Genomic DNA, 12,065 nt, shown 5'->3' on the forward strand with positions numbered 1-12,065 from the left:
TTTATGTTTGTTTTCACTGCACACCTCAGCTATATTATTCAGCACTGCTGTACAGTCTATGCTTTATTGCTTAAATAGAGGGTAGTACTTTAAATGAACACCAGTTACAGCTAACTGTTTCTCATCTAGACAGTTGGATGTATTAGTATTTTAATTACCTGGCTGTAATTTCCACTTAATTTGGAGAATTTCTAACATTCTCCTCCAGCACTAAACCAATCTCATTTACAATGCTTTATTATCACAGTTCAGATTCCAGCAGCAGTCTCACTCAACAGCAGTCATACCAGCAGGATTTCTCTGGCTAGTCTTCAGAACATTACTTACTCTCGGAAGGAACTTCCAGTTGAAGAGTAATAACATCCAATAAACATATTTTATATTTGGAAAAAAACACCCAGTTCAGCTTGAGAAATAATGTCTTTGAAAACAACCGTGTTAGACAAAAGCTAAGGCTGACTTGGTATCCCACCTAAGGTAAATGTACCTACACAAAGGATCTTTGAACTGAGGAGAGAACACCAAATAGCCTTAAATGTGTTTTCTTTGATTTAAAATTTCCAGGCTAAGATTTTAAAAGGAGCCAAAGGGAGTTGGGTGGCCCAAATTCCACTGATTTCATTGAGAGCTGGGTGCCTAACTTCTTTAGGCCCCATTGAAAATCTCAACCTAGCTGGATATTTCTTTACTAATAACACATTTTAGGCTAAGTTGGCTGTTTTGTACATGTAAAGCTTTTTTGATCAGTTGGATTATAACAACAGTTCTCTTTTTCTACCAGGCTTCAAGTCACCACCATGTCAATAATTTCAGGCATAAGAAAAAGATAACCAATTATTCACATTAATGATATAGTCTGTAGGGATTGGCTACTTATTTTGTTGCAGGTATAAGAAAAGATCTCTGATATCTGTTTAAAAAGGAAGGCTCTTTCCTTTCTTTTCCCAGGGTGCTCTCCTCAGGAAGGGAAAAAACGAACACCCTTAGACTAGTATCACTCGCTCTTCTGCCTCCCTTGGTCTCTTCCCTGCTCACCCAGGTTATTTATACTGCCTTCCTTCATATGGGAAAATGCAGCTATCTTTGTGTTCCTGCTGAGTCAGTGCCCTGTGAGCATCAGCAGCAGCTACAAGGATCACAGGAGGAGGCTGTCACAAGGGCAGCAGCTAACACATCACAATGGAGTCTGCTGTACTTGTTAGAGAAACACCCTGGATGTCACCTCAAACTCAGTGACACAACCCCTGCCCGCTTCCACTTTCTGTTTGTGTGTGTTGGGAATTGCAGACGGTGCCTGGGGTTTCCAGTGGCTCTGTGTGATCAGGCCCCAGAATCCAGGTACAGACACAGAATTATTTGATACTGGTGAAAACTGATTGGCAAATGTTGTGCATAAAATACTCAGCCCCTTGAATCAGGACAAGTGAGAGAGAGAGACAGAGGTACCTCCAGGGAAAAACAGAATCTTCTTGGGCAGAGAGCTCTTTAGGTTTGCTTTAGAGAAGTTTGTTTGGTCTAATCTTTTTTCCTGCCTGTGCCCACCCCATATCAGTGAATAATGAATATCCCCAGGTCACTTATTCATGAATATCTCCCCTGGAGATGAACAGTGATAATCTCACCAGCCTGTCCAATTGGTGAGTTTGTTTCGATGAGTCACGCTCAGAGAGGAGTAAAAGTATTTGCTAATGGCTCATGTTCTTTCCATGCATTGTCTGCAATTCCATAGCAACCCAGACTTGCTGTGAAGCACACAAGAAAGCCAGGCTGGGTTGCTGCAGCCTGTGTGCCCTGAGCCAAGGTTCTACAGTGTCTCTTTCCAGGTCCCCAAGCACGGATTCCCTGGCTGTCCCAGGGACAATGCGGCATTAACACAACGGGGGATCAGTCTCTGCGCAAAAAGTTCCAATATGAGGAAGAAGAGGCTCACAACTGGTATGTAAAGCTCTTCCAACAGGGCAAAGGGGCAGTAACCACTTAGGGCTGTGTCTCGGGCTATGGGGATGATGACTCCAAGGGGGGAGATTTAAATTATATCCTTGAAATTCATACAGCAAAATTCTTCAGTCCTGAGAATGAAAGACCATGAACACTTCCTTTATATGCATCCCAAAGAAGGGAAGCTATATCTCAAGTGGGTGAGACTTGGAGCATATCTGTTTCACCTGGGAACGTTTCCTGTGTTGCCTGTTCTCATGATTTTATCATGAGTCGCACAATATCTAGTATGTTTAGCCCCAGCTTCTGGAGTCATGGAATTACATGGGAATCAGCTTTCTTTATAAAAAGAGCAAGTTTTTTTGTCTTCATGATTTCAGTGTAAAATGTGATTTCAACTGGAAAATGTGAACTGAGTGCACCATAAAGGCTCAAAAACCAAATACCCCCAATATATGATTTTTCAAAAAAAAATCTCATATTTAAAATAATCTCATGATTTTGAGATCTGATTCATGATTTTTAAATGCTTGGGGTTGACAATACATTTGACATTTCCTTAGAGTTTGTTTTATTTCCTCGAATCAGGTTATTTTATTTCAGAAAACCCAGGAAATTAGTAGAGTCCCATCACTTATTTAATTTTTCAGAGTAATCTCTAAATTATGTGTGCAGTCAAACTGACCTCAACAAGCATAAATGGAAATGTGTTGGATGAATAACAAGTAGTATTTTACACCTGTGTTTCAGAGCCTCCAGATATAACAGAAGATGCATTTGTAAGTAAACTTTAAAAGGACCGATAATTTTTTTTCGTTTTGGGACTACAGAGAAAATAGCAGGTCATGGAAAACTGCTCTATGGTTTCTTATTTCTTCCATTGTAGTAGCTGAGCATTGACATGTTTTTCCCAGCAGGAATACTGCTACTTCTGACAATGTTTCTTTAAAAGAATGGTTCTCATTGTTTCATTTGATTAAGAAAAAAATGCTGCAGTGTTAGAAAAAGTGAAACAGAAATTTAAAGGGAATAAGCTTGCAAAGAAAAGCACAATGGTAGAGGAAGGAAGGAAGAAAATAGTTAATTGGAAGGTCCAATCTGATATATTCTACAGATGCATTTTTCTTACCATTCTGAGAGCTGATTTATCTGTTCTCTGCTTATTGCTTCATACCAAATGACACTCCTTTCCCTATTTGAATGCCTATGCAGTATGCATGTTTTTTTAAACATATTTAGTTCTATCCCTGATGGAGACCCCTAGGTGCTACTCTAATATAAATAATATATATTGAAATCCAGGTTAATTTCATTTAGGAATAAACAAAAATATATATCATAACATATTAATAACCTAGCTAAACCAAAAGTTTACATTGGGTTAGGCTCTGATTCTACAATCTGCTCCATGTGGGCAGTAGACTTCAGTGGAACTCAAGTAGGTGCATGGATCCAATATACAGAATTCAGCACAGGATTGGGGTTTCTGTAATCACTTTAAGGCTTTGACATTTAAAGTGAGCACTAGATTTTTGTCTGTGAGCACTTTTCATTTCAGTAGAAGCTGCATTTGATGTACTGTTCTATTGTCTTACCAAGTCTATCTGTGTTCAGATCCTCCTTGGGTATCTTATAACATCACTCTGCATCTGTGCTAGAACACTCACGGCAGTGATATGGAGAAAGCTAGCATATAGAATAGATACAGTGTCACGGGATACGTTTCCCTAGAAAATGTAAACAGCATTTTTACAGGATACCACTGACAAAATGATCATCCCTCACTGCTTTAAGACTGACAGTAATAGGACCCTTAATACCTACATACTGTATGCAGGCAAAATTCCCAGTTACTTTAATAAGTTTTGCCTGCATAAGCACTGGAAGTTCAAGCCATTTGTAGTTCATCCAGACTGCCTATTGGAATAATGAGAATGCTTTTAATAATTATAACTTGGATTGTACACCACAGAGCACATCAGGGAAAGAATGAAAAGAAAATGCCACAAATCTAAAAAAATTTTTGTATATAAAATTATATGGACTCTAATAGGCAAATGAGTGTGTAAACATTATTTTGAAATGAGAATAAGACTGGTTGCTGAAATAGAAGTCCTATAGGAGAGTTTTATTGTTTTTTCATATTCTTTAAAAAACTTGCAGATAGGTGCAATAAGTAGCAAAGCTTGCGTTAACAGCGTAGTAAAAGTTTTATGGATTAATGACACCATTTGTTTATATTTCTTGCTGCTATATAAGACTTTAAAGAACATATTCCTGGCAAATAAAAAACATGTGTACCTGTATATTTTCATAGGACTTCTAATTCAGTGCGTAATAAATATTTTGTTTCAAATAATTCACGTAGATGAGAGAAGTATTTACACTACATGTTATTGTATCTAATCATCATCATCAAACTAGTCTTTACCCATTTCAAATCTAATGATGTATTACTTACGCACAGCAAATGTGAAATATAGACACTTTTTATACATGCACAACCCGTTTCTAACAAAACTTTTCACATAAATAGGGCTCAATCCAATGTCCATTGAAGTAAATGGAAGTCTTTCACTAATTTAATTGGGCACTAGATCAGGCCCTTATGCCTTGATTCAGGAGAGATCTTAAGCATATGTTTATTTAAAGCATGTGCTTCCCATTGTCTTCAAGTTAAGCACATGCTTAAGTGTTTTGCTGAACTGGGGCCTAAGACCCTGGTTCAAAGCTTATTGAAATCAATGGGAGTCTTTCCACTGACTTCAGTGTGCTTTGGATCAGACCCTTCGATCCAAATTCTCCTGTTTAATGCTTAGTCCAAATATATTTGCCCTTCCCCTTCCATGCCTCTCCCAGTTCCTGAGTGCAGGTACACAGGAAGCCACTGTGTAGCTGAGCTTAACACAGTAGTGCTGGGAATGTTCATGCCCTACATGCCCCATCAAATACTGTCCCCCATGTGTGTAGTTGCACTTAATCACCATGGAGGAAGTGTCAGGATTTGCCTTCTTAAAAACTTTAACAGCGCCAATAGATAGATTTAGACTACAGACAGTTTTTATGCACAGAAATAATAAAGTGTTTGAGAAACTGTATGCAGTGTTGTTAAAGCTGTGTCAAACCCAGGATATTAGAGAGACAAGGTGGATGAGGTAATATCTTTTATTGGACTGACTTCTTTTGGTGAGAGAGACACGCTTTTGAGCTACACAGAACTCTTCTTCAGGTCTGGGAAAAATACTCAGGGTCACAGCTGAATACAAGATTGAATGGATAATTTAACATGAATAGCACATATTCTAAGGGACCATTCAAGGTGAAGTGGTGCATTCACAACCTTGCAGTCCTAGGACAAAAAGTGAGTTACAGATTGTTGTAATAAACCATAAATCTAGTGTCTTCATTAAGATCATCATTTTTAGTGTCTAGCAAAGTTATGAATTTAAGCTCCCAGGCTTGTCTTTTGAAAGTATTGTGCAGGTTTCCTTTGGGGATGAGGACTAATAATAGATCAGCTATAGAGTGATCATTTTGTGAAAAGTAAAGGAGTACTTGTGGCACCTTAGAGACTAACAAGTGTATTTGAGCATAAGCGTTTGTGAGCTACAGCTCACTTCATTGGATGCATTCAGTGGAGAATACATTCTATGCTGGCTTGTTCTTTTTTCCATTGATATGAGTGGGAGTTTTGCCATTGATTTCAGCAGTTAAGATGGGGAAAATTCCAGTTTGGGCCAGGCCCTAACTATGGCATACTACTGCTTGACATGGTGTGCCAAATTCTGATCTGATTAGCACCCTCTTATTCACCTTTGGTGGCTACCCCATTGTGGGTATCAGTTTGGGGATGGAAAATGCTCCACAGAGCAGCTACATTCCTCTTTCCCAGGTGCAGATAGGTGGGAGGGTGTGGAACGAGTCAGGAATATGTAGGTTACTTGCATATCAATTTTTTTCAGAAGTGAATTTGCAAATTTCCCATTTTTACTAGCTTTTAGGTTTACAAGTGTTTTCTCTGTAAGTTCTTTGGCACATGGACTGTCTTTGTATGCTTTATATGGTATTGAGCACATCAGTGGTGTACAATGAATATTAAATAACAATACAATGATACAGTGAAAAGTCTACTTTTGTGCAAAAGTTCTGATCTGCTTTAAGGCAAATCATAGTATAACAGACTATAATATATACAAATACACATCAACATAGATTACTGTAAACATTGTCTTGTGTTTTCATGTTCCCATAGGAAGATTATTTAGCGACAGATGATATGCTTGTGAACTACTTTAATGAATTCTTGAGTCTTCCAGTAAGTATGTTATATTAATTTCTTCCTAAATGCAAGAAAAAACTTTGTGATTAGTACTAAGGCAAACTGACTTGGAAACACATATTGTGTTTTTTAAATTAAAGTGTTCTGTTGGCTTTCCAATTCTTTTGAAGGGCTTCTATATTGGTAGCATCTAAATGTCTTAAGATGTTATCATCAGTAAAGCTTTGCCAATATCCATAAAATACAACATAGTATCTGGACTTCTTGGGATATAATTTCTCTTGCTTCAGGTCAATCTATATATGTAACTTCCAGTTCATCAAAATATTATAGATTAGAAGTGAAGAAGATATATTTAGTGCTTATGTTAAAATACCTTTGAAAATCAGGCCACTTTTATTTAGGTGCCTAATTTAAGGCATTCAGGTTTGCAAATATTAGTCCTAATTCACCTCTCTGCCATTGAGACTATGGACCAAATTCAGCAGTGGCGCATCTTCACTGATTTAATTTAGAGGTGCACCTTCCCTCCCCCATATACCATTATTGATTCTGTCTGAAAGTATATTTCCCTGATTTCAGTGGGAATTTTGCCTGGGTGAAGATGGTAGAATTGGATTCTAAAATCCAGTTTTTGATTTTTAAATAAAATTTGTAAGCATGTAAAAGAATGGCCCACGGTGATGATACTGTCTTCTCACAGGAGCTCTCTCCCTATATACTGTATAGTACCTCTCACTGCAAGTTTCCTGGGAAACTCTCTCAACTATCAGAGGGGTAGCTGTGTTAGTCTGGATCTGTAAAAGCGGCAGAGTCCTGTGGCACCTTATAGACTAACAGACGTATTGGAGCATAAGCTTTCGTGGGTGAATACCCACTTTGTCGGATGCATGTAGTGGAAATTTCCAGAGGCAGGTATAAATATGCAAGCAAGAATCAGGCTTGGGATAACAAGGTTAGTTCAATCAGGGAGGATGAGGCCCTCTTCTAGCAGTCGAGGTGTGAACACCAAGGGAGGAGAAACTGCTTTTGTAGCTGGCTAGCCAGTCACAGTCTTTGTTTAATCCTGAGCTGATGGTGTCAAATTTGCATATGAACTGAAGCTCAGCAGTTTCTCTTTGAAGTCTGGTCCTGAAGTTTTTTTGCTGCAGGACGGCTACCTTTAAATCTGCTCATGTGTGTCCAGGGAGGTTGAAGTGTTTTTGTATATTGCCATTCCTAATATCTGATTTGTGTCCATTTATCCTTTTACATAGGGACTGTCCAGTTTGGCCAATGTACATAGCAGAAGGGCACTGCTGGCACATGATGGCTTATATTGGAGGATGTGCAGGTGAATGAACCGGTGATGGTGTGGCTGATCTGGTGAGGCCTGTGATGGTGTCGCTGGTGTAGATATGTGGGCAGAGCTGGCATCGAGGTTTGTTGCATGGATTGGTTCCTGAGTTAGAGTTCCTTTGGTGCGGTATGTAGCTGCTGGTGAGAATATGCTTCAGGTTGGCGGGTTGTCTGTGGGCGAGGACTGGCCTGCCTCCCAAGGCCTGTGAAAGTGAGGGATGGTTGTCCAGGATGGGTTGTAGATCACTGATGATGAATTGGAGAGGTTTTAGCTCAGGACTGTCTGTGATGGCCAGTGGAGTTCTGTTGGTTTCTTTCTTGGGCTTGTCTTGCAGCAGGAGACTTCTGGGAACACCTCTGGCTCTGTTGATCTGTTTCCTTATTTCCTCATGTGGGTATCGTAGTTTTGAGAACGCTTGGTGAAGATCTTGTAGGTGTTGGTCTCTGTCTGAGGGGTTTGAGCAAATGCGGTTGGACCTCAGCACTTGGCTGTAGACAATGGATCGTGTGGTGTGTCCGGGATGGAATCTGGAGGCATGAAGGTAGGCATAGCGGTCAGTGGGTTTTTGGCATAGGGTGGTGTTAACGTGACCATGACTTATTTGTACCGTGGTGTCTAGGAAGTGGACCTCCTGGGTAGATTGGTCCAGGTTGAGGTTGATGGTGGGTGGAAGCTATTGAAATCGTGGTGCAATTCTTCCAGGGTTTCCTTCCCATGGGTCCAGATGATGAGGATGTCATCAATGTAGCATAGGTAGAGAAGGGGCGTGAGTGGACGCGAGCTGAGGAAGCATTGTTCCAGGTCAGCCATAAAAATGTTGGCATATTGTGGGGCCATGCGGGTGCCCATAGCGGTGCCACTGGTCTGGAGGTACATATTGTCACCAAATTTGAAATAATTGTGCGTGAGGATAAAGTCACAGAGCTCAGCAACCAGTTGTGCTGTGGCATCACCAGGGATACTGTTCCTGACAGCTTGTATTCCATCTGTGTGTGGGATGTTTGTGTAGAGAGCCTCTACATCCATGGTGGCTAGGATGGTGTTTTCTGGAGGATCACCAATGCATTGTTGTTTTCTCAGGAAATCAGTGGTGTCACAGAGATAGCTGGGAGTGCTGGTGGCGTAAGGTCTGAGTAGAGAGTCCACATATCTGGACAGTCCTTCAGTGAGAGTGCCAATGCCCGAGATGATGGGGCATCCAGGATTTCCGGGTTTGTGGATCTTGGGTAGTAGATAGAATAACCCCGGTCGGGGCTCTAAGGGTACGTTGATTTGTTCCTGTGTTAGTGTAGGGAGTGTCCTGAGTAGATGGTGCAGTTTCTTAGTGTATTCCTCAGTGGGATCTGAGGAAATTGGCCTGTAGAATTTGGTATTGGAGAGTTGTCTGGCAGCCTCCTTTTGGTAGTCATGTTCATGATGACAACAGCACCTCCTTTATCAGCCTCTTTGATTATAATGTCAGGGTTGTTTCTGAGGCTTTGGGTGGCATTGCGTTCTGCATGACTTAGGTTATGAGGCAAGTGATGTTGTTTTTCCACAATTTCTGCCTGTGTATGTCGGCAGAAGCATCCTATGTATAGGTCCAGACTGTCATTTCGACCCTCAGGAGGAGTCCATGTGGAGTCCTTCTTCTTGTGCTGTTGGTGTGGTGTATCAGTGTGCTGTTCAGTGTTATCTTGAAAGTATTCTTTGAGTTGGAGATGGTGAAAGTAGGCTTCCAGCTCACCGCAGAGCTGTATCATGTTTGTGGGGCTGGTGGGGCAGAAAGAGAGTCCCCGAGATAGGACAGACTCTTCTACTGGGCTGAGTGTGTAGCTGGATAGATTGACGATATTGCTGGGTGAGTTAGGGTTACCATTGTTGTGGCCCCATGTGGCAGGTAGGATTTTAGACAGCTTACAGTCCTTTTTCCTTTGTAGAGAGGTGAGGTGTGTAATGTAGATCTCCTGTCTTATTTTATTAAAGTCCATTTATATGGAAGGTTGGTTATTTATGAGAGTCTCCAGGTTGGAGAGCTCTTTTTGTGATGGTCACATTAACACCACCCTATACCGAAAACCCACCGATCGCTATGCCTACCTTCATGCCTCCAGCTTCCATCCCGGTCACGCCACATGATCCATTGACTACAGCCAACCGCTGAGGTCCAACCGCATTTGCTCTAACCCCTCAGACAGAGACCAACACCTACAAGATCTTCACCAAGCGTTCTCAAAACTACGATACCCACATGAGGAAATAAGGAAACAGATCAACAGAGCCAGAAATGTACCGTGAAGCCTCCTGCTGCAAGACAAGCCCAAGAAAGAAACCAACAGAACTCCACTGGCCATCACATGCAGTCCTCAGCTAAAACCTCTCCAATTCATCATCAGTGATCTACAACCCATCCTGGACAACCATCCCTCACTTTCACAGGCCTTGGGAGGCAGGCCAGTCCTCGCCCACAGACAACCCGCCAACCTGAAGCATATTCTCACCAGCAGCTACATACCGCACCAAAGGAACTCTAACTCAGGAACCAATCCATGCAACAAACCTCGATGCCAGCTCTGCCCACATATCTACACCAGCGACACCATCACAGGCCTCACCAGATCAGCCACACCATCACCGGTTCATTCACCTGCACATCCTCCAATATAAGCCATCATGTGCCAGCAGTGCCCTTCTGCTATGTACATTGGCCAAACTGGACAGTCCCTATGTAAAAGGATAAATGGACACAAATCAGATATTAGGAATGGCAATATACAAAAACACTTCAACCTCCCTGGACACACATGAGCAGATTTAAAGGTAGCCATCCTGCAGCAAAAAAACTTCAGGACCAGACTTCAAAGAGAAACTGCTGAGCTTCAGTTCATATGCAAATTTGACACCATCAGCTCAGGATTAAACAAAGACTGTGACTGGCTAGCCAGCTACAAAAGCAGTTTCTCCTCCCTTGGTGTTCACACCTCAACTGCTAGAAGAGGGCCTCATCCTCCCTGATTGAACTAACCTTGTTATCCCAAGCCTGATTCTTGCTTGCATATTTATACCTGCCTCTGGAAATTTCCACTACATGCATCCGACAAAGTGGGTATTCACCCACGAAAGCTTATGCTCCAATACGTCTGTTAGTCTATAAGGTGCCACAGGACTCTTTGTCGCTCTCTCAACTAAACAATGAAGGCACTGTAAGAAGAACATGGGAGTGCTCTCTAGCTGCTTTACTATACATGAATCCAAACCTAAACCTGATGTTCTTTAAGCATAGGCCATCTATTGAGAAAGCTGGACTGTTCTGTGATGTAGCAATTTGTAATATTAAATGGGTCAGATTTTCCTCATCACAAGAATACCCCCTCCATCCCATGTTTGTTTGGAAACTGAGTTTCCATTTGAATTTCCTCCAGATCATTCCATCAAAAAGGATGCTGGGGATGGAGTCTGCTTCCCTAAAACCGTGGATGTCCTTGGACCTACCCTGCACAAATCTCAAGACACCTAGTTCAGGGCTGGGCTGTCTGTCAGAAGACCCTATGTTTCCACAGTTGTTAGAGAGCTTATTCCTTCACCCTCTCACTTCCCTGGTCCTTTTTGCATGAACAGAGAGCAACAATACCCGAAGTCCGAAGGTGCGAACAATTCGATGTTTATTGGGGTGAACTTCCAGCAAGCTTAAATCCAAGTTCCTTTTTCCTTATTTTTGAATCCCAACTTACTTCCTGTTTGCCCCTAATTTATATAGTAATGTTCTTAGCTATACGTTAACCAATCATTCTACTGAAATTTACCTAACCAATCCTAACATATTGTAACATGATTAGCTAACCAATTATATCCCACCACCTTAATTAGTTTACCCCCAGTAAAATTAATTATACAGCAGACAGAAACAATCACAGAACCAGACAGAGACCAAGCAAATAAACAATAGCAAAGTGGGACAAAACAATACAGAAGTGAGGATTTCACAGCTACATCTATAAGGACCCAAGGGTTTCTCAGCTGTGTCTATTGATAAGTGAGTTCTTACCAGACAGAAAACTATCAAACTAAATTTCCTTTTACATCTTTTAGGCTCTTTCCTTTCTCTGGAGGGGATAGATTGAATCACCTTCCTAACAGCCCCATATTGATTAGTTTGGAATGTGAGGATGTGACTGTTCGCTTCCCAGCTTATCGCTGCCTCTGCTGCTTAGCCAAAGGCATTGGCCTAAGAACAGGGCCTCAGACTATCACAGTGAGAAAAGGCTCTTACACAGATTCTTTCTTTTATACCTCTATAACTAGCTAAATGATAAACATATACCTAAATTCTTAAAGTATAGGCCTTTACAGGCAGGCCTGAATATCTATATCCTAACAACAGTGCTTAGTCTACCATCTTGCCTCCATGGCAGCACAGACCGTGAGTCATGCTTCCATGGTCTGAGCACTTGCAGCGGTCCCTGAAATCTACGGAAGACAACTCACATTGGCAATGCTGACTGAGCAAGGATTGTTTTACACAGGTAACCC

The 12,065-nt window shown here is 41.3% G+C and overlaps 1 protein-coding gene across 1 annotated transcript in view; it reads left to right on the forward strand.

The window, feature by feature from the left end:
- The window catches only part of RGS22 (regulator of G protein signaling 22), a 115,516-nt gene that overhangs the window by 25,452 nt on the left and 77,999 nt on the right, over nucleotides 1-12,065 (forward strand). Inside the window, exon 2 of the mRNA XM_077808670.1 lies at nucleotides 6,191-6,253. Within this exon, the coding sequence (XP_077664796.1) occupies nucleotides 6,191-6,253 (63 nt within the window). The remainder of the gene's footprint in view (nucleotides 1-6,190; nucleotides 6,254-12,065) is intronic.

The sequence above is a fragment of the Eretmochelys imbricata genome, chromosome 2 (genome assembly GCF_965152235.1).
Source record: "Eretmochelys imbricata isolate rEreImb1 chromosome 2, rEreImb1.hap1, whole genome shotgun sequence".
Taxonomy (NCBI): Eukaryota; Metazoa; Chordata; order Testudines; family Cheloniidae; genus Eretmochelys; species Eretmochelys imbricata.